Source organism: Ictidomys tridecemlineatus, chromosome 12 (assembly GCF_052094955.1).
Source record: "Ictidomys tridecemlineatus isolate mIctTri1 chromosome 12, mIctTri1.hap1, whole genome shotgun sequence".
Taxonomy (NCBI): Eukaryota; Metazoa; Chordata; class Mammalia; order Rodentia; family Sciuridae; genus Ictidomys; species Ictidomys tridecemlineatus.
Genome location: NC_135488.1, coordinates 82,774,998 through 82,798,822, shown reverse-complemented (window position 1 = coordinate 82,798,822; position 23,825 = coordinate 82,774,998). Strand labels below are relative to the sequence as shown.

General features: G+C 35.7%; 1 protein-coding gene across 3 annotated transcripts in view; it reads left to right on the top strand.

Annotated features, from left to right (window-relative positions):
* The window catches only part of Ppp1r21 (protein phosphatase 1 regulatory subunit 21), a 66,186-nt gene extending 43,807 nt beyond the window's left edge, over nucleotides 1-22,379 (top strand). For all 3 annotated transcript variants that reach the window (XM_021725826.3, XM_005324476.4, XM_040271001.2), the window contains 8 exons: nucleotides 854-1,006; nucleotides 3,635-3,727; nucleotides 6,151-6,393; nucleotides 14,812-14,844; nucleotides 15,996-16,112; nucleotides 17,951-18,049; nucleotides 19,280-19,408; nucleotides 21,716-22,379. In XM_021725826.3, the coding sequence (XP_021581501.2) occupies nucleotides 854-1,006; nucleotides 3,635-3,727; nucleotides 6,151-6,393; nucleotides 14,812-14,844; nucleotides 15,996-16,112; nucleotides 17,951-18,049; nucleotides 19,280-19,408; nucleotides 21,716-21,745 (897 nt within the window). In that variant the 3' untranslated portion in view covers nucleotides 21,746-22,379. The remainder of the gene's footprint in view (nucleotides 1-853; nucleotides 1,007-3,634; nucleotides 3,728-6,150; nucleotides 6,394-14,811; nucleotides 14,845-15,995; nucleotides 16,113-17,950; nucleotides 18,050-19,279; nucleotides 19,409-21,715) is intronic.
* Nucleotides 22,380-23,825: the final 1,446 nt, after the last annotated feature.

The window sequence follows — 23,825 nt, the reverse complement described above, 5'->3', positions numbered from 1 at the left end:
AGTTGCTAAGTGCCTCATGGATGGTGAGACTGGCTTTGAACTCATGATATTCCTGCCTTACCCTCCTGTACCCCTGGAATTCCAGGTGTGAGTCACCATGCCTGACTTAGAGTAGTTTTTAACCAAGGTAATATACTCTATTCACAAGCCATTTTTTTCAGATTAATCAAGACAGGGTATTCTTTAATGTCTCCAAGACTGATTTTTCTGGCTAGGACAGTTAGCCAGATGTTTTTATTTGTAATACCATTTCATACAGCACTGTAGATTCAATCATGGCTCAGCAAAATTAAAGTTATGGCTCTTTGAGGCTGTTTATATAGATTTAACAATTTGTTGGATCTGTAAATGATAAGAATCTACTGGATTTTTACTCTTTCTTCTTTTATAATTTATAAATTGAGATTTACAAATTAAATTTAGGTAGAGAGTACATATTCAAGGTGCTATATCTTGTCTTCTGTAAGAATGTGAAATATTTAGTTAAAATGCAAATGAAATGAATAAACCCAAATGTGGATATTTTGAAATCAGTGTAGAAATTACTGAGATAAACAGCTCATAAATGTCACCTACAGAATACATCAGAATGAGTCTTGGTTTTCAATAAGAATAGAAATTATCTAGAATAGGACATGTCAGAAGTCAGTTCTGAATATTTGTAGCTATATTCTCTTTATTATCTATCATTGTCCAGGAGTTGTTCTCACAATAAATAAATATGGGCTGCCGAGCAGGTTTTGGAATTTCATTTCCATTCTCAGCATCTTTAAACTGCTCTGAAAGCTATTAGTTATAAATTCTAGATTATTGTTGGAAAACAAAATTTATCTTCTTGTCACACTTTGTTTAGATTGCATCTTTCTTCAGCAACAATGTGGACTACTTCATTGCTTCACTGAGCTACGGGCCTAAGGCGTCAAATAGATTCATTAGTCCTCTTTCAGCGGAATGTATGCTACAGTACAAGAAAAAAGCTGCTGCCTATATGAAGGCTTTGAGAAAGGTTTGTGAGCTGCTTTTAACATTTAAATGAAGGAAAATATTAGGAATCATTTCAGAGAATGGTCGTAGATTTTTTCTACAGTCCATATTATTTAGATCTTTTTTTTTTTTTTTTTTTTTTTTGTACTGGGAATTTAACCAGGGGTGCCTGATGTTGGCCTCCTGCCACAGCCTCCCGAGTTGCTGAAATTATAGGCATGCACCACTACACCTGGCTATATTATTTAAATTTTACAAAATTTTGGGGTGTTACGTGGTTGGTGGTGTTAGAATAGATCTTTGAAGAAAAGGTGGCAGAGACCCAAACCTTACTTGGTAAGCACAGGTCATGTTGGACTTGTGTCCCTAGTGCCAGCTAGAATGCCTAGAGTGAGGTAACCTGGCAAGCAATAAATACCAGATGTCAAAAGTCTATCTTAAACTTGTAGAATCAGAGAAAAATTAAATGTTTATAATTTTTTCTAAGTAGTGATGATACATTGTCATTTCCAAAAAAAAAAAAATTGGAAGATATAGTATTATGTTAAGAAGAAAATTATGATCTCCCCAAATCCACCACACAAATATAGCTAGTTACTCTTCACTTTGTTAGAATATACCTCTGTGTAAAAAAAAAAAAAATTAACATGGATGCACACATGGATGTATGTACCCACATGTGCTATAAATAGCAAAGTGTATCTAGCTGCATCTGCTGTTTTAGAATTTTTTTCTCTTACTATATTGTGAATATGTTCATATGTACATCAAAAATAGATATCTGTAATGTAAATTACTATCATCATTTTAACACCTGTGTAATATTTCAGTCATTAATGTAATAATTTGACCATTTTATTGCATATGAATATGTAGGTTATAGCCTATTTTTCACTGTTATGTGCAGTGCTGCAATGGGTTCTTGTATGTGCAACTTTGCATTTATTATTTTCTCTGTTTCTTTAAAATTTTTATTTTCCTTTTATTTAAAAAAAATTTTAATACAGTGCTGGGGGTTGAACCCAGTTTCTTGCCATGGTAGGCAAGTGCTCGACCACTGAACTGTCTTTAATATTTAATTACAAAATAGACAAATACATTCTTATATTAAATTAGAACATTACAGGTAATATCCCTAATTCCAGTTTCTATCCAGAAGCACCTTTATATATCAGTTTGGTGTGTAACAATATATAGAATTCTTTCTTTTTATTAGTTCCTTCTTTTTAAACATAATGCAAAATTTGTTGTGCATTTAAAATATATTTTAGCCATTTATGTCATTATATGTGATGCCTGCTACATTCCTTTTGAATACAGTATAGAATTTTATAAGATGAATATTCCATGGTTCATTAAGTTTCCCTTAATTGGCAGGCATTAAGGTTGATTCTAATTATTTTTATTGTCTCAGTAATACTGCAGTGGCTAGCCTTTTAAGTATCTCCTTGGACACATGTGTGGAATACTGAATGTTTTGAGCCATGTGGTTTGCACATTTTAAGTTTTAATGGTTACTGCCAAATTTCCCTTCAGTGTTGATACTCTGTATAATGTATAAGTCAATCTCTCTCCCCATATTTATCTAATTGTTTTAGTTATATCTTTATGATTGATTCTCCAAAGTGGAATTGCTGATTGAAAGTTTGTTAATGTTTCAAATTTTGGCACCTTTCTTAGACTATACTTCAGGAAAGTTATTTATTTACAGCTTATAGTCATGTGAATTTAACCCATACAATTAATATCTATCAATCTCAGAGGAAGGGTTTCTTACTGTTATTTTGATTTGTGTATCTTTGCTTATTTATGAAGTTGAATGTCCTCTCATAATTGTCATTTGTATTTATTCTGTAAATTCTCTGTCCAAGCTTTTTACACATTTAAAAAAATATATTTTTAACTAAGGTTGAAAGAACTTCTTTATGTTAAGAATTTGGGTTGAGAAGTCTATAGCCCAGTAGAAGAACACATGCTTTACATGCTAGTGCAAGGCCCTGCTTTCAACTCCCAGTACCACCCTCCACCTAAATAAATGAATGAATGAATGAATGAATGAATGAATGAATGAATGTTAATATCAGATCTTTTTGGTGGTCATTCTCAGTTAGGGTACTTTGCAAAAGTTATGGAAATATTCTCCCAATTTTTTTGTCATCTAAATTTTTAGATCTTTCATCTAGAATTTATTCTGGTACAAGATGTGAAAAAGATCTTAGTTCTTTTTCTAGATAATTACATGGTGTCCTTGCACCATTTATGTAGTTCTTTATCCATTGAACTAGAAATGTAGTGTTTGTCACATAGTAGATTTTTATGTATGCTTTTGTCTGTCTCTGGATTTTCTGTTCTGTTGTTGATCTGTATTTTGGTGCAAGTCCATATAGTGTAAGTTAGTGTATCTTATAGTTGGTATAAGATACACTAACTTACACTATTCATTATTGTCTTTTTTAAATACAAATGTATTCTTTTCACATGCATTGAAGGAAATAATCTATGTTGTTGTACATCTGAACTTATTATCATACCCTATTATCCAGCATTCTTATTTGTGCATGTAGGATCCAGGGGGAAGATGATGCAATATTTTTCTTTTAATTTTTATTTATTTATTTATTTATTTATTCTTATGGTGCTTTTCCCATAGCCCCTCTTGGAGTCTGTGCCTTATGAGGAAGCACTGGCAAACCGCCGGGTCCTTCTCAGCTCTACTGAAAGTCGAGAAGGCCTTGCACAACAGGTATGGCACCTGGAAAATGATGGAAATTGTTAAAGAGCAGAAATGCTAGATCCTCTGGAGAAGGTTTTTAAGGCATATAGGGTGCTGACTGATTCAAAAAAACTACATTAGTAAACATTTAATCTATAAAATTTTCTATACATACTAAAAAGGGCCATAGGTATAATTTGTTGAATAATCTGTTGATATTCTAAAAAAGTCTTCTTAGTTCAGTTGGTGTTTCATTTGGCACTAGAATGATATTAACATACTTTGGCCATGATGATTAATTCTTAAGGTGCTAGATTTAAGTGTGTGAAATACTAAGGTAACAATGGGGTGGGGGGGCCTGGAGACTCAGTAAATTATTTTCATTTCTTCACTGAGCAAGAATGGGAAATTTCTAGTATTTAGTTGGTCAGTTGAATTTGGGGGCAAGTGGGAATGAGAGGTACTATATCTTTCAGAAACTGGTACAAACTGAAATCAGTATAGCTATTTTCAAAGATTTATTCACGTCAGCAGCTGGCTTTTAGTTCTGGAAAAACTTGGTTTTAAAGAGAGTACAAATAAATTTACCAAGACAACATTTTGTCAATCCTGACCTTACTTTAATAAGAAACACATATCACTTATCGCTTCAACATTAATGTGTTAAGGTATTAGGACTAAAAATTTCATCCACAAAGTGATTTTTAATAAAGTTTCCGTAGCTATAAAACCAATGTGATACTGCAATCTGTACACGTGGGAAAAAAAAGAATTCATACCTCACTTGAATCAAATGTATGATATGTCAAGATCATTGTAATGTTTTGAGCAACTAATTAAAAAAAGTTAAAAAAATAATAAAAAACAAAGTTCCTCAGACACAGTAAAATGTAGAATACCTTAAAAATTAATTTTGGGTTTTTTCCTTTTTTTTAATGTAAGGAAAGTAAGACTCAAAAGAAATTAAGTAAATATTAACCAGAATAGCTATATAAAAGTGGCAGAACTCCCTCACCTCAGAGCTCATGTTTTTCCCACTGTACCTTCGACCAGCTATGGGCTGGTCTGATAAACACTCTAGTCTTCCCTTCTTGCCTCTCTAAAGTGAGGAGAACACGTGCCTTTTAGGGTCTTGTAAGCATGCTTTGAGCCAGTGGGAGGCAGTGTGATATAGGAAAAAGAAGCCAACTTCTCAAACAGGCATATGGGGCCCCAAATTCTGGCTCTTCCTTTTCTAGCCTAGCAGATGGTCTAACTGCTGGGAGCCTTAGTTCTCCTCTTTGATAAATCAGAATTGTTGGGCTGTTGAAGGCTTCAGTGGGATAAGAGGAAGAAAGTACCACAAATGGTGTCTGGTACATGGAAATTGCTCAATTGTGATAGTTGGTAAAGCATATGTATTCACTATAAGATCACTTTTATTTTTAGGTAATTCTCAAGTTTTTATTTGCCCTAACAGGTATATCTTAGCTTCTTATTATAGTGTGACATACTTAGAGAAAAACATACAAATTGCTAGTGCACATCCCAGTGAATTTTTATAAGTTAAATACACTGCACCTAGATTTAAAAGTGATGTGTGTGTGTGTGTGTGTGTGTGTGTGTGTGTGTGTGTGTGTGTGAGTGTGAGAGAGAGAGAGAGATTTCTCTGTGTAAGGTATGCCTTGGAAAAAAAAAATCATAATTCCTGAAGCCTTACTCATGCCCTTTTCTAGTTACTACTCTCCTCTTTCCCAAAGAAAATAATCATCCTTTATTCTAATACCATAGATTGGTTTTATTGCATGATATGGAACTGTTTATTAAATGATTTTATACTGTATATACTCTTTCAGTCCTGACTTTTTTCATTTAGCATTATATGAATGAAAGTTCAAATTGTTCTACAAATACTTTTGTATTTTCTGTCTTGCATTGTAGTCAAATAGATGGTTTAAATTGCTTTTTCTTGATAATTAGTGATATTGAGCACCTTCTTCTATGTTTATGGTCTTGATCCAGTGCCTGTCCAAGTCTTTTGTTGTTGGTGGTATTATTTTTGCCTTTTTTACTATTAGTTATCTATCTTTTTCTTATTGATTTGTAAAAATTCTTCATATGTTCTGGGTATTATATAAAATATATCTGTTGGATAAAGAATTTTTTATATGTTCTAGGTTAAACATTTACACATTCTTCTATTCTTTGGCTTTCCTTTCACTCTCTACATCAAGATCAAGTCTTTTGATGAATAGAGATCTTTTTTTATTGTGCATTAGTTCTGTTTCTCATTTTATGGTTGTGCTTTTTGTATCCTATTTAATAATCTCTCCCCATTCCAGTGTCAGATTTTATTTTTTTTAACCTCTGTGAGGTAGTTTTGCTTTATATTGTGTATTTTATTTATTTATTTTTGTCACTAAGTTTTGTCTGCATTATTCTCTAAGATGCAAAACTCTGTGTGACTTTTCAAGGTTCAACAGAGTTTGGAAAAGATTTCTAAACTGGAACAGGAAAAAGAACATTGGATGTTGGAAGCACAGTTGGCCAAAATCAAGCTAGAGAAAGAAAACCAGCGGATCGCAGATAAGCTGAAGAGTACAGGTGGCGGCCAGTTTGTTGGGCCAGCCCAAGAAAATGCTGCCATGTTGAATGCTACTGGCCAAGGTGAAGCTGTAGCCAAGGCTGTGTTGGAGCCTGTTCAGAGCACCAGTCTGGTAAGTGTCTTTGTAGTTGCCTGCTTAAATGCTAGTTGGTATCTGTTTATCCTTGGTTTAAAACCATTGTCTTGATTCACTCCAGTTGCTACAACAAAATAACATAAGCAGGATGCTTATAAACAATAGTTTATTTCTCACAGTCCTAGAGGCTGGGAATTCCCAAGATCAAGGCACCACAGATTTGGTATCTGGTGGGTGTGTTTCCTAGTTCATATGTGATCATCTGTTACTGTGTTCTCACATGTGGAGGGCAAACAGGTTGTCTGAATCTCTTTTGCAAGGGTACTGATTCCATCAGGTCACCTCCCAAGGTTTGTATCTGTTAATATCATCACCTCAGGGCTTATGATTTCAACATAAGAATTTTGGGGAGACACATTCAGACTATCACAACTATCTAAATTACATGTCATTCTATAACAGGAATGATACATATGCTATAGGAAAAAAATGCAGGTTAGTAAGCAGGATGCCTCCTTGATAAGGCAACTCCATTAAATTCCTTGTGATTTTACATGAGCCCTTATGATGAGAACTGTGTTCCTGAAAGAGATAAAGGAAGTCAAATTTAAGATGATTTTGTTTTTCCATAAAAACACTTGAAATATGTGATTATGTTTCTAAGGACCAAATGCCTAACTATTTTAATAGAAATGACCACTAATACAATTTTTAACCAATTACATGGTACACCTAAGAGTATAAAGCTCTGTAACATACATATAACATAGAAACCCATCAGGCTAATTCTTTTAAGGCAGTACGTTGACAAAGTATCTTACTTTATATTCTGGCCTTTTTTATTTTTTATTTTTTAATTTGTTTTAATTAATTACACATGATAGTATAATGATCTTGACATATCATACATATGAATCAAATGGAGTATAATTTCTCATTTTTCTGAGTGTACAGGTTGCAGAATCACATTGGTCATGCATATATACATACAGCAATAATGATGTCTATTTTATTCTGATGTCCTTCCTTTCCCCCCTTCTCCCCCATCACTTTTCTCTACCCAATCTAATGTGACACCCTTCTTTTTTTTTTCTTTTTCCTCACTTCATCATACATGTATTCTGTATAATGATGAGGGTCTCCTTCCATCTTCCGTGCAATTCCCCTTCTCCTCCCTTTCCCTCCCACCTCTCTTCCCTATCTAGAGGTAATCTTCTCATGCTCTTCCTCCCTACCCCATTTTGAGTCACCCCCCTTATATCAGAGAAAACAGTCGGCATTTGTTTCTTAGGGATTGGCTAACTTCACTTAGCATAATGTGCTCTAATGCCATCCATTTCCCTGCAAATGCCATGATCTTGTTATTTTTTAGTGCTGAATAATATTCCATTGTGTATATATGCCACATTTTTTTTTTAATCTATTCATCCATTGAAGGGCACTTAGATTGGTTCCACAGTCTGTCTATTGTGAATTGTGCTGCTATAAACATTGATGGGGGTGTGTCCCTGTGGTATGCTGTTTTTAGGTCTTTTGGGTATAGACCGAGAAGAGGAATAGTTTGGGTCAAATGGTGGTTCCATTCCCAGCTTTCCAAGGAATCTCCATACTGCTTTCCAAATTGGCTGCACCAGCAATGTATGAGTGTACCCCCCCCCCCCCCCCCCCGCATTCTCGCCATTACTTGTTGTTTGACTTCATAATGGCTGCCATTCTTACTGGAGTGAGATGATCTTAGAGTAGTTTTAATTTGCATTTCTCTGATTGTTAGAGATGGTGACCATTTTTTCGTGTTTGTTCATTGATTGTATATCCTTTTCTGAGAAGTGTCTGTTCAGGTCCTTGGCCCATTTGTTGATTGGGTTATTTGTTTTTTTTGTTGTTGTTGTTATTTAACTTTTTGAGTTTTTTGTATACCTTAGAGATTAGAGGGGTAAAAATTTGTTCCCAGGATGTAGGCTCCCTATTCACCTCACATATTATTTCTCTTGCTGAGAAAAAACTTTTTAGTTTGAATTCATCCCATTTGTTGATTCTTGGTTTTAACTCTTGTGCTATAGGTGTCTTATTAAGGAATTTGGGGCCTGACCCCACGTGATGGAGATTAGGGCCAACTTTTTATTTTATTAGATGCAGAATCTCTGGTTTGATTCCTAGATCCTTGATCCATTTTGAGTTAACTTTTGTGCATGGTGAGAGAAAGGGATTCAATTTCATTTTGTTGCATATGGATTTACAGTTTTCCCAGCACCATTTGTTGAAGATGCTATCCTTTCTCCATTGTATGCTTTTAGCACTTTTGTCTAATATAAGGTAGTTGTAATTTTGTGGGTTGGTCTCTGTGTCCTCTATTCTGTACCATTGGTCTACCATCCTGTTTTGGTGCCAGTACCATGCTGTTTTTGTTACTATTGTTCTGTAGTATAGTTTAAGATCTGTACAGTGATACCACCTGTTTCACTCTTCCTGCTTAGAATTGCTTTAGCTATTCTGTGTCTCTTATTTTTCCAGATGAATTCATAATTGTTTTTTCTATTTCTGCGAGGAATGCCATTGGGATTTTGATTGGAATCGAATTGAATCTGTAAAGTGCTTTTGGTAATATGGCCATTTTAATATTAATTCTGTCTGGCCTTATTTTTAACTACATTGAAAGTGAAGATGAAGAAATATCTCTTATCGACTTTACAGAATTGAAACTTTCTTTTTACAAAGTTTTCTAATATCCTAAAAAAAATTAGGAAAATCTAGAAAAGGAGAAATCAGAAAGGAAAAAAAAATGCCTATATAATCAAATAGTCCCTTCAGGTATGTTTTCCCCAGCCTTTCTTGAGGAGCTTAGGAGAGTCCCTCTGATTTTAAAAGACCCTGCCCTCTGGCTGTGCTTTTCTACTGTTCTACCCCTGTGGCTCTTGATGCTACTGAAAAGCAAGATGGTCCTCAGATTCACCTGCACCTGGTTCACCCAGTGGACCTGATGGTGAAATGTAGAAGGCAGCTTTTATTTCCAAGATGTATGCAGACCTTATCTCATCTTCACCATGCCAGAACTTTAGATATTATTAGTTTTCCTAGGTGTGGTTATGGTATTATGCAGATATTAGGAACGTATCTTCATTATTTGAAGATAAATGTCAGAGTAGTTAGGGCAAGGTATTATAATGTCTGTAACTTACTTTCAAATTGTTCAGAAAAAAAAATATCCTTACAGAGCTATTGAATTTAGATGGTAGACCTTTTGTTTTTTCCTCCCAACTTTTCTGTAAAATTTTTAAAATTTTTCATACCAAAATATAGAAGAGGAAGAAAGAATTACATTTTTAGAAAAGCAAAATAATAATAATAATAATAATAATAATAGTGAAATGTCCTGGAATTTTGCCCTGAATGGTCTCCAGGGCCACAGGTCCTGTGGTGCTCTGCTGATTGTCACAGTCATAAGTCCTACATGCTGCCTCGATAGGGGAAGGCAACTAAGTTCACCCCCACATCAGTGGTTTAACATTTAACTGTAGGGTATAAATGAAGTTACCAGACGGACATTCAACAAACAGAATTTCAAATCTGTCCAAGTAGCAACCGGGGGCAGTGTAACATGGTGCTCCTACCTTCTCCTTTGAACTTTGCTTTTGTGTTGGGATTTTTTCTTGCTCTGTCCTGTCTTCCTGATTGTCTACATCTGTTCCTTCCTCATCTTTCACTTGTGCTGGCAGTGGAGTAGTTGTTGGCCTGGGAGTAACTGTGGGAACAGACTAGCCCAGGGGAAACATAGCTGACAGTGAAAGTGATTGCAGCTATTGAATTTTGGGTTGGGGTCTAAGAACTTTTGCAGTATGTTAGCTGAGTCAGTCCTCATCCAGGATCATAGGGACTGTGAGATTGTAAGGACGGTCACATGCCCATTTTATCAGTGAGGAAACTGAGGAACAAGGAGAAAGAACTGGACAACCTGACTTCTTAACTAATGGAGTCTCGTGCTCTGATCAGTATTAGTTATGTCAGCCTAGCCAACATAAACCCATTTGTTCACTGTTTGCTTTCCTGAGGTGCCAGAAGTTGGTAACACTTGTGCATTTGAGTGAGTATTGTCAATTGCTGAAAGTTGAGGACTAATTTTTACTTTGAACATTTTCAGTGGCAAGCACTGTTCATCCATATGTGTTAACAGTTTCCAAGAATGTGAAAAAACTTTAGTACTGAACGCTGTTGGGCCATGAGTAATAAGGACTTTATTTGGGTTTGGTGCATTTCAAGGTTGCTGTGGCTTTAAGTAGGCTGGCCAGTTTGCATGTGTATATGTAGCCTTATTTTCTTTTTGTCTGTTACTGTCTGCATCTCTGAGGGTCTCTTTCCTCCTACACCATCCTTACACAGTGCAGTCAGTATACTTTTCCTAGAGTCTACTAGTGATTGGCACTTTCTAGCTTCTAGAGATTTAGTGGTTTCCTGTTATCTATAGAATATAATCCTATTTCCTGTTATCTATAGAATATAATCCATTCATTCATTTAGCATTGAAGATTCTTGAAAGATAGTTCAAAACTGTCTTTCTAACTGTAGCTTCTTCATTTCCTTGTACTAACTGAAACTGAACTCTCTTCTCTGATAGTGTCCTTTGCATTTTTGCCTCCCCATCTCTGTTCTGCTGGATAACTCTTTATTCATAACTCTTATCCTCATCTGTTAATTCAAAACCCCTCTGCTCTCATCTACTTTCACTGACAATTCTTTCCTTCTCCTTGACTTTGTTGAATTCAAACTATACCCATCATTTAAGGTATAGTTGAGATGCCACTTCTTTCATGAACCACTGTTTCTGGCATTGTCTTTAATCATTAGTATTAGAGAACCAAGACATGGGTGTCTCCTTTCATTTTCTGTATTATAGTCTATATAATGAAATATACTGCCTTCTCTTAGGTTCTTTTAATGTTGCTTGGCTAGCCATAGAGTGCTATGAGATCATGGAGAAGTTCCCTGGTGAGGTTGAGGATTTCACAGAAGAGGTGACATGAAAGGGTTTTAAAAGTGAGCAGGAGCTCAAGGCAGGAATTGTATTTCAGGCTAAGAAAAGTCTTACTATGCAATTCTTTCTGCATATGGGAGATTCCTGCCAAAAACGATCTGGTATTTGCCTCACACATAGTAGACAATAGAGATAAAAAAAAAAGATGGAGTTTTTTGCTTTCTTTGGTGTTTCTACTTTCCAGTCTTTCTTTATCCTCCCTGTCTCCCCTTAAGTGCACATAAGTGAACTAAGCATGTGTATGTGTTCATGTGCATGTTCTGTCTCTCTCTCCTGGGTATTGGAAACAAGTGTGCCCATTTTAAATCTAACTGATTAACAAAGGAAACTGATTTTACAAACTACCAGATTACTTTGGTGCAAGCACTTTGAGGCTGAAAAAATAACATAGAAACCTATAATTTTTAACCCTTTAGTATTTCAAAAGTTAAATTTTATTTTTCATTAAAATACCTAGTATTGTAATTTGAATATCCAGCAACTCATTATTTTTTTAAAGAATTTTTTAATATTTATTTTTTAGTTTTTGGCAGACACATCTCTGTTTGTATGTGGTGCTGAGGATGGATCGAACCCAGCGCCTCGTGCATGCCAGGCAAGCGTGCTACCGCTTGAGCCACATCCCCAGCCCAACTCATTATTTTTTATATAAAAAAAGAGAACATTGTAATCTCAAAAAAAAAAAACCCCACAGAACAATAAAAATATGCATATTTTTCTGGAATTAAAAAGTATTACTTTAATTAGTAGAATTTAAAAATATATCTTTTAAGTGTAAAAAAATACATGTATATTGTAACTAAAAAATACAGATGAGTTAAGGAAAAAAAAGATATCCTGAATAATCAAGTCATCATTGTGACTATTTACATTTATTTCTACAAAATTTCCTATTATATTTGAGATTGTACTATATACAATTTTAAGTCTATAAGCATAAAACATTCTGTTATGAGAAACTCTATAATCTATTACTAATTATAATTAACATCTATTATTCTATTATTAATTTCATAATATTCCATATCTAATATGCCTTCGATTACTTATGATTGGATGTTGGTTATAATTTTTTAATATTCAATCTCTTTAATATATTTCCAATTTTACCCCATAATAATAAAACAATGCCAAAATAAATTTGTGATATTAGATAGAAAGCAGAATAGTTAAAAGTAATTGAAATATATAAATAACAGAGACCAGTAGAGTAGAGGAAGGGGGTTGAGGGGGAGGGAAGGACAGGAAAAGGAAGGAGAGGAAGAGGAGTGAAATTGACTGAACTACCCTTTGTTTATATATATGGATATACCACAGCAAATTTCACCTTTATATATATCTATAAAGCACTAATTTTAAGAATGAAAATAAATAGAAAGAAGACCAATGAGTAAAGGAAAGGGAATACAGGATGGAATGGGAGAATGGGGAGAAAGGGGAAGTACTAGAGACTGAATTGGAACAAATTATTTTACATGCTTGTATAATTAGGTCAAAATGAGCTTCACTATTATATATAATTATAATGCACTAATACAAAAATTATCACACATAAAATCTCAGAATCAAAATGAATATACATATTTCAGAAAGGACTTAGTTAAACCCAAAGAATGCTTTATGCACAATACTCTGCTGGTTTTAATTTTTATTATCTTAAATAACATCTTTTTTTAATGCTTAAGAGTGTGTATTGGGTGATTTTTTTGGGATATACTCTTAAGGTTAGAATCACTAGGTTATAAAGCCTAAATGTTTTAATTCATTGATCTTTGTTGCCAAGCTATATTCTAAAAGAGCTATATCAGTTTAGCTCTTGTTAGTAGCATTTGAGAAATGTTGAAAATACATTTTAAAACTTTCCTTCCATTTATGTAATATCATTCCTTTGAAGAACTTTGTACTATGTGGTATTTTCAAACCATAACTTGGGAGTAAGGTGTGAGGGTGGGGAAGTGGAATAGAAGGTTTTTTTTTTAAGTTTATTTCATCAAATATAGTCATATTTGAATATATAAAATTAAATGATTAGCATGTAATTATAAGAAGTTTTAACTAAAAGACAGAGTAATTGCTACTCCTGTTTCATTGAGTACAAAATTATAACTCTTATATAAAAAAGTCTTATAAAAGATTCTTTTATAGCTAGGTGGACATAACATTCATTAGTACACACAGCTCTCTCTTCAAAATAGTACTCTTTTTTTAAAAATGTTCTAATTAGTTATACATGACAGCAGAATGAATTTCATTTCATTGTACACAAGTGGAGCACAACTTTTATTTTCTCCTGTTGTACACTATGTAGAATTGCACCATTTGTGCAATAATACACGTACATAGGGTAATTATGTCCTTTTCATTCCACCATCTTTCCTACCCTCATGCCTGCTCCTTACCCCACCCTCACCTTTGCCCAATCTAAAGTTCCTCTGTTCTTCCCATGTCCCCTCCCCTCCTACTGGTATTATTTAGAATATGTGAAAACTGTCTACTTGGTATCATTGTTGATTAGCAGAATCCATTGAAACTGAGTTTCTAGTAGTTTTCTTAAGTCATTGTGCCCAAGCATAGGCCCTTCCACCTTGAACAATAGCCTGAATTCAGTAAGCATACTGTTTTTGAAATCTTAATCCATAAAAGCAAACTTTTAAAATCTAGCTGTACTCTAATGTGTTTTAAATTACATATTTTTCATTAATTTAAATCTCAAAGTTTATTAATGTCTTAATACTAAACCCAAAATACTTATTTTTCCTTTTTATTATTATTACTGTTGTTATTATTTGGTACCATGAATTAAACCCAGGGGTGCTTAAAAACTGAGCCATGTCCCTAGTGCTTTTTATTTTTTATTTTGAGACAGGATCTTGCTAAGACTTTAGGGTCTTACAAATTGCTGAGATTGCTCTTACACTTGTGATCCTCTTTCCTCAGCTGCCCAAGTGGCTGGGATTATAGGAGAGTGCCACTGTGCCTGGCTCTTCTTTCTGCTTTGGACCTTTCAGCCTGAATATCTATTATTTGTGTTTTCTGTTCAGAATGTTTAATTATGGTCACCATAAAACCGTCTTTACCCTGCCTTGGCTACTGCTTTGGAAATAGGCATGGAAATGATGAGATGGGGTCCAAAGCTGATCTTCCTCTTGTTCTTCCTAGATAGTTTGTTGAGTTTTAGTGAAAATGGCTATTCAGCATTTTGAGGGATGATTTAATAATGGTCATTATTGGTTTCTGCCTCATGGCAGAAATAATGAATGCAACGACAACATCATATAGTAAAAGATAATCCAAGGATGATCTTCCAGAACTGTATTACCAATGCTCTGTAAACCAGTGTGGACTGAGAAAAGATTATATATGTTAAACATTTTGTGGTTGAAATATAAACATTCTGTGCTAAAGATTTTTTTCCCCTTATGTTCTAGATTGGGACTTTAACCAGGACATCTGACAGCGAGGTAATGTGCACTTGGCATTGTGTTGTCTGTTTGTAAATATCTGACACCATGTTTGTGACAAAATCCTGCAGAAGCTTTCTTGGTCCAGTTGTGGTTCTTTCCTAGCAATTCCAGCAAATGTAGGGCCAGTAGTTCCCCCTCCATCAATGGATCCATGTTGCTTTTCTCTCTGGTTCTGTTTTGACTGTCACCAACAAATTATAGCCTGCTTTTGTTAATTGCCTTGTTGAGTGACTTGTCTTGGCAGTTTGACACCGTGTGGTCCTGCTTGGCCATCTATTCACTGGTATACTGCATGAAGCCGGGAGCCATATTGTTCCTTGCAGTGGGCAGCCAGGAAAGCAGTACTGTTTAGGGCCTTGATAAACAGTTTGTTTGAAGTAAGTGATCAAAGTTCAGATTTGGCCTGCCGGATAGGTTTGTACATTTCAATGTTGAAATAGTTTTACATACAAATTTGTAAATAACCATTAAGTGAACACTGAAATCATTCATCTTAACACTTAGTATGGCAAACCAATAAATATAATTCAAGTAGGTTGGTAAATTCTTTGGCTTCCTTATTTATCTTATAATATAGATAATCTTGAACTTCTGCTTGTATTTTTAAACTCAATCGTGTGTCATTGTTAGAGTAACTGGGAGAAATATCAGTTTGGAACAAAGGTCAAAAGCTGTTCAGTATAGAAATAGTTTAATTTTTTAGTTTGTCTAAGAGCATTAGAATTGTCTTAAGATAATTTAGGAGAAAAGAGAATGTTCAGAATGTAAGAGTTCCAGTAAATCCCTCCTTTTCCCCTGCCCTCTTCCAATTAGAGCACATAGGAGTCTCACAGAAAGAAATTTTGAAAGTCCAATTTGAGGTTAATAAAAACCAAGTGGAAGGATATGGCCCCAGTGAGCTTCCCAGTACTTTACCTCAGCCTTGTTTTCTTCTGAACACAGCTTCTTTCTGAGATAGGCAGAATGCTAAATAAAAGAAACTTGGGATGTCCATTTACCTGCTATGCCTGATGTTCCTTTGAAGGTTAGGCAAACTGTAATTCCCCATCAGATTTCAAGTGAAAATATGTAAAATGTTGTCTTTTTTTTCCCCCCCTAGAATTGCTTCATCTTACTGGCATGTGTTTATTTATGTGTGCTCTATTTAGGTTCCAGATGTGGAATCTCGAGAAGACTTAATTAAAAATCACTACATGGCAAGGATAGTGGAGCTTACATCCCAGCTGCAGCTGGCTGACAGTAAGTCAGTGCATTTTTATGCTGAGGTGAGTTGGGGAGAGTTAATTGGGCTGGTGGTTTTCCTCACCCCTTTAGGAATCAGGCCACCTATTCTACCATTTGCTAGAAGAGAGAAATCAATATGCATTTTCTGTGTACCTGTGTCTGTGCCTTTGGTTGCAGTTCATATTGATTAGTCTATTAACCACCCCCCAAATCTTAATTTCAATAGACTTGATTTGTCATTTCCAAGCTACTGAAAGATAGCCGGGGGACTTAGAAGTAGCCTTTTCTATAGTCATATTATATACATTTTGGAGCATTATTATTAGAGATTTCAAATGTTTTACAGTTAAGGACAGGTAGATGATCACAGATGAAGGAATTCTCATGTAGGCAAGGTGAAAAACAAATATACTGTTTTTAAAAAAACACTTTCCAATTTCTAAATAACAAGTTAAATGAATTACTATAAATGAAAAAAAAAGTAACCTTAAAGTTAAGTTGTTAAAGACATTGAAAAACACAACATCCTTTATTGAGACCTGACTTTATCTGTGATTTTCTCTTATACTATAGAGATGGAGAGGTTGATAGGAGGCCAGTTGCTAGAAGTGGAGAGGAGCTTTGCGTATTTTTCTTGCTAAACTAAATGATGTGTGCCTAGCTCAGTGTAGCGTGCAAGCAGCTATTGCATACATGTTTGATAAGTTGATCAGTAGCGGTCATTTGTTGGAATGCAAAAAGCAGGGAGGACAGCAAATGAGAAAACTTGCAGAGGAATTGCTGTAATACCTAAGCCATACGGTACAGCAGTGTATCCTCATTATTTGGTTCTCTAACTGCTGAGTTAATGTCTCAGATTTGACTGTCACCTTCATGAGCACCTGTGCCCTACATGTCTCTCCATTCTCTGTCTCATCTAGTGCTGAGCAGGGTTGGTGTTTGATTTATAGGATGTAGTTTATTTGGTTGGCTGAACTGTCCTGAAATTTTCTTGAGAAATAAAAAGAGTAAATGGGAAATTTTTTTAGGCTATCTTATTTTCAAGAGATTTGCCTGTTTTCATAAATGTCTTCAGCATAATTGTGATACAAAAATTTGTAGATTGTCCCAGTTTTTCCTCATCTGTAAACAGGAAGTGGTGACCTCCTGAATGACCTTACCGGAATGGTTAGTCCAAGCGCCTGATGTGGACACAGCATTCAAGTGTGTCTCATCAGTTCCTCTTTGTCATTCTCAATGGTCTTATCAAAAAGTCTAGTGATCCTTTTAATTACTCACTTTCTTTGAACAATAGTGCAAAATAGAATTTTTCCTTTTTCGTCTGCTCTGTATCTGGATGGTCTAGGTTTGGTAGAACTCCCAGAGAAAACAGCTGTGATCATAACGGTCCTGGGCTCATTTTTTCCCCCCTTACAGATAAAGAATAACTTATCAGGTGGGACTGTGAAGCTTTTATTGCTCTTGTAATGCGCTGTCTATTGAAGGACTAAAAGTATCTTAGAATCCATGGCCAGCATGCATTGATCACTTTTGAAATAATCACTTCCCTTTTCATCTATCATATGGGTGAATGTAGAAAGTTCTTACTTTTTTTTTTTGACAAGTAGTCATTAGATCAGAGCTAGGGAAAAAAACACCGATGGGCTTGGGTTATTAGACAAAATTTTTATTCCCTTACTAAAATGATGCAAGTGGGGCCTCATCTGTTTGTTGTACTCAGGTATGGTACAGTGTCTGTAGGTGTTCAGCAGGTGCTGTGAAATGAATGAAAAATGAATGGCTTTTGCCTTTGGGGATTATTTTCTAATAACCTTCTCTGAAGTAAATTTGGTTTTGGAAAACACTGTTTCTAGAAATGGAATGTTTTCTGATTTTACAGTGCCGAGCACTCACTAAAAGACTAGCCTTGGCTGAGAAGTCTAAGGAGGCATTGACAGAGGAGATGAAACTTGCCAGTCAGAACATCAGCAGACTTCAGGTGAGTTCGTAAGTGTTATCTAAGCAGGCTTAATGTTTTTTTCACTGAAAGCCCTTGGGCAGACAAGTCAGCCTTTCCTTTCAGAAGTTGTGGCATTTGACCTCTGCACATGCTTTTTCTAACCACTTTGTTCCTAGCGTATTTTAAACAAACATCTTATGTCAGACAAAAAGTGATTGACTTGTTTATTTCTCTGACTTGACCTTTATTTTAAATTCTTCTACAGTCAGCATGTGCTTGAATTATATTTACTGATAATCCTCCCACCCCCTTCCTTGTAAATACTCCTCATAGTAGACTGGAGGCTTGTTCTACACACATTATTCTGTTCTTTCTCTTTTCTTTTTCATAAAACTGACCTACATTGAAAGGTGGGGCTGCAAAACATTCTTCCTTCTTCACCACCTTGTTTTGTAATATGATACCCTTGTTACGTAAACATGGTACCAGACCAAGGAAAATACATCATCACAGTGCCCAGCTCCTCTTTGTTGATCAGCTTCTCAGATTAGTTAGGAGCCCGTGTAGGATCAGATCTGAGGGGCCTTGGGCTGGGGATGTGGCTCAAGCGGTAGCGTGCTCGCCTGGCATGCGTGAGGCCCGGGTTCGATCCTCAGCACCACATACCAACAAAGATGTTGTGTCCGCTGAGAACTAAAAAATAAATATTTTATAAATTCTCTCTCTCTCTCTCTCTCTCTCTCTCTCTCTCTCTCTCTCTCTCTCTCTCTCTCTCTCCTCTCTCACTCTCTCTTTAAAAAAAAAAAAAAAAAGATCTGAGGGGCCGAAGAGAGCATGAGAAGCGGGAGGAGAAAGGAAGGGCACTTCGTCCCTCGAGGGCTGTAGGCCACTGAGGAGTGGGATGGTGTGAAAGTGTCCGAGGCCCTGTGTGAGGCTTGAGAAAACCTGAGGGGATCTGGAAAGATCATTTAGTCCTCTGGCCTTTCTGATGATTTTACACCTGGTACAGAAGGAAACCCTTAAACATTTTTGCAAAGAAATTAAGGACATATTTTGAAGACTGAGAGAAACTTCTTTTCCATTTCTTTTTAAGTTTTTTTTTTTTTTTTTTAATTAGACCTGTGCCTTCACCTTTGTGTTTATTGATCAGCTGGGCCATCTTCATAGGTTGCTTTTCCAAATTTTAAAAACTAATTTTAAAAGCTGCAAACTAAAGTGACTAGTGGGGCTTTAAATTTCCTTTTTTCTCTCTTTTCCTTTGCTCTTCAGGATGAGCTGACAACCACCAAAAGGAGTTATGAGGATCAGTTAAGCATGATGAGTGACCATTTGTGCAGCATGAATGAGACATTGTCTAAACAGAGAGAAGAGATTGACACCCTGAAGATGTCCAGTAAGGTATGTGGGGTGAGGTGAAGAGGTAGTCCCTCTGCAATTTATTTAATATAGTTAATAGAAGGTATTTCACTGTTATGCATTTCAGGAGTGAAAGATTATGAGATTTATAATGCTTATAGATCATTTTCCTTAATCTCATTTGTCCTATCAAAAAGTAAAATTGAGTTTCCTTGACTGAGTTATAAACTTAGAAGTTCTGACTTTTTGAGGCATTAATATTGTGTCTGCTTCTTTGGGGGCACTTTTGGCATTTCTGCTATTCTTGTGGAAGAGTGGCGGTGGCAGAGAGGTTTTTAGGAAGGGGATTGTGCTTTGTTTACAAAAGTATCTAAATGGTACTGTTGAGTAACCTTTAACAAAATTTATTCTCATAGGTATCCATATAACTAAGGATTATCTGACTCTTTTTAACTCTGGAGATTACCTTTTTCATAAAGCCTCTGTTGTCTAAGTCAAGGTCAATAGATCACCAGTAATCTATTTAGGTTGGAATGTATATATCCACCTGCCATATCGTTATTTTTGTGTCATAACGTATGTATTTTTTTGCCAAGATGGTAAGCTTTAAGGGACCAGGTGCTCAGTTCTGTGTGTAATCTCTGATGCTTAGCACGTTTCAGTAACTACAAGAGGCTATTTTACCACTATCAGCTGGAATTCACTGTCTATAGCTTGTGCTCTTTGAGATCTGCTGCTGCTACTTAGTAGTTCAGCAGGCATTTATTGAATCCTGCTCTGTGCACTGGAGAAGAAGTAGAGATGAATAAACCATAGCTTTATTTTAGCTTCTGCTTGTGGTGGTATAGGGCAACATTGAGGTCAGTTGGGGTCTTCTTGGAAAATACATAATGTATGTATTTGTGTTTGCATTACATAATTTTTATTTTTCAGTATAGTATCATGGTATTTGTTGACCTCTCCCTACTTTAGAGGGTGTCTCTGATGCTTCTCTGGGCCTCACTGTGATGATTTTAACCAGCCAATATGGTTCTGATTATGGTTCTTCAGTTACTCTTGCTTCAGGAAACTTGAGCTTGGAGGCAGAAGGTGGGGGTTGGCCTTCTTAAATAATGCCTCTTTTTACCTTTTTGGCCTCTTGATATTCCAGCAGGGAAATGTCTAACTTGAGGTTATATTCTTAGTCATGGAGGAAAGCACACACATTGAAGAGGTTACGTTTTGTCTTTTCTCATTTTAGTATAGAATGAGAAAGCCAGTTTTAGCACCTATCATTTGAAAAGAAGTAAAGTGAGTCTAGGGAAAGCCTTGAATCTGCAAAGCATTTGGTTCTGAATTGAAGAGGGTAAATGTTGAGCACAGCAAAGCTCATTATCCCAGAGGTAATTAGATTATAGCTACTTCAGAAGGTAGAGAATTTTCAAGTTTTCTCAGAGCTTTTTAATCTGTTCCTCAAAATACATGTCATTAAGAAATCTCTAAGAGACTTGTCTTCAATTAGGAGTTTATATTGTTAGCCTTTCTTTGATCATTCTGTAATCCCTGCATTTTGCTTCCCCTCAAGTTTATTAATAATTTATAGTGCTATAGCATCATCTTATGGCTGAGTTGACATTGTCTCCATTGGATACCAAGTAAATATCCTCAACCATTTGTTTGCTATTATCTTTCTCTTAGTATTTGTATTCTGCAGGCATTCCCCACTTACAAGAAAAAAAATGTATCTATACCTCATAGTTTAGGAATTTAATTAAAATTTATTCCTAAGAAATGAACTGCTCCAAAAAAGAAAACATTATACAAAACCAGAAAGTTCAAGTTTTCTTATTTGATGGAATTGGAAATAAGTGAAGATATTTTCTCTCTAACTATTCTCAGCTTACTTTTGACAGATAATCAGTATCATTTGGCATTTAGTTGGCACATATTCAAAATTATTAGCTATTAAGGCCTTTATACAATGTTTGTTTAAACAGTGCAAAAGCATGTTTAGGCTAAAATTTTTTACTCAGTTTCATGAAATCTTATTCTCTGTTGTCTTTAGAACAAAATGAATGTTTTGAGGTTTGGGTAAATCCCAGATAGTAGCCTGTTTTTCTTCCTTTATTGCCTACCCCAGCCCCCACGGGGATAGGGCCCACAGAAGTAGAAAGCAGGGAGAGTTAAAAGTAAACTGTTGTGCGATTATTGAATAAAAGTTACAATTCGAGGTTATCGGCTATTCTCCCTCCAGGAAGCAAAAATGTTCCAAAGTGAAATATGGCCTTCTGACAGCTTGGTTTATAAACTATGTGAACTATTTTTTTTTTTTAATTTGTATTCTTATTGTTTATATTTTTCTTTGCCTAGGGAAATTCAAAAAAGAACAAGAGTCGATAGCTCATAAATAGCTGGTTGGCGACTGTTCTTTCCAGAGCTGCTGCTACTACTGCTGCACAGAGCTGCAGGCCGAGACTCCTCGTCCAGCGCTGGTGGCTTCGGGAAGCTGAAGTGTTGTTGGACCTAGTAAACTAGTCAGTGTTGTAAATGGCCTTGAAACATTTAAAATATATTTGTAACCAGTAAGACAAATACAGAATTTGATGTTGACAGTAAAATGGAAAACAGTACACATACCATGGATATTATAGGTTTCCTTATGCTGTTTTTACTGTGCACTTTTTAAAATTAGGTTTTAATTTCAGTATGTGAGAACAACAAATATTTTGTATATTTTCAAACTCAATTATATGGTAATCGATTTGGTATCTATGGAATAGATATATGTTTCTGGATAAAATGCTTAAATTGTCAAACTGTCATTACTTCTTACTATAATTGAAAGCAGTCTCCAGATTCTTTTTTAAAGATTTATTCATATTCTCTATCTCTCCCTCCCTCTCAGAGGGAATGAGTCTTGCAAACTTCAGATCCTGTGGGTTTATTATCATTGTCTTCAGCTCTTCAGTACCCTCTCTGTGTTAGGATAATAGCTCAAGAAAATTCATGTCAATAAATTCATACTTATGTCAAACTTTCAGTCTCTATGAAAATTTGGTAAAAGAAACCAAAACCTGTTAAAGTCGACTTTACAAAACTTATAAAAACTCAGTTGACTTAGATGTAATCTTTCTAATTCCCCAAATTGGAATAATTGTAGTTAATCCTTTATAATGCTTTTGAGTTTTGTCTTGAGAGCTGCTTGTACACTCAAGGGTCAAACAAGAACCCTAAGACCTTTAGGCTCCGGTGGTTTATCCCATAAATATTTTTTGTGTCATTTTAGTGTAAACTTCAGGAGTGTCTCTCCTTGCACCCCCACTCCCACAGCCCAAAATAGATTGTTCCTTTTTCAGTTGCTTGCCCAGGCCCATTTAATTCCCCAGATTAGCTGAGGGGTTCCTGAAATTCCTTCCTTCCTAACTCCCTCCCTGTGACTGCATCTTCCTTGAGGCTCTTCCTAGGCAGTTGCTGGTCACCCTCCCACCTGCTTTATTCTGGTTAAGCTGAGAACCCATCATTGGCTTCCCTCAGTGCTCAGTGTCAAGGCTGCTTCTGTGGTTTTTACCCTGAGTCCTCAGCTGCCTGCCATGGAGAGAGACTCAGGTTATGCTCAGTCCTCATGGCAGTGAAAGTATTTGGATCCTGGGTTGGGGGACTTTGGGGTTAGTTCAGTCCCTTGCCCCCTCACCTTATCACTGTCCATTTCCAATTCTCTATCAATTAAACCAGCACCTGCACCCAGGTCCCCAAACTCTGAGGGAAACATCAAAGAACCATGCTGACGAGCTCACCCTATTATGAGCTTGGGAACCTCACCTTCCAAGCTTACATTGTTCCATGATAGTCCTTTGGCATTTCTATTCCAAGTTTCAGTAATGACTATACCACTTCTCAAGCCTTGCCCCCTCATAATCAGACTGTATACCATCAAACTCACAGCCCCTCAGCAGGAGTGCCTCTTCACTACCACACTTGTTTATATATAAACCCATCCTGACTGTGAGGCAATGGGGACTCCTGCTCCCCATAAAGCTAACATGTTTTCAATGCTTTGGTGCCACTCCCTTTCTAGGACTTTGCCTTTCACATTTACATCTTCAATTTCTCATTCTGCTTGACTCCTCTCCCCCAACTTCCAAACAAATTGAATTTACCCCATCCTTTAAAAAGTTGAGTTTTGACTTAGAAGCCAAATTTCCTGGGTTTAAATTGTTTTACTCACAGATTAGTTACTTAGCATTTCTGTGTCTCAGCTTTTTAAAAATCTATTAATAGGAGATATAAATAATACCTATCTCCTAGGATTTTTATAAAGATTAAATGAATTAATATTGTAAATTGCCTAGAGTACCTGGTATAAAGATTATTTATTAGTAATAAATGTTACTGGTAATATTACTGTCATTGCTACTTAAGTTATTTATTTTTCTCCTCCCTTTGTCCATATTCTTTCCCATTTTTCTTCCAGATTTTATGG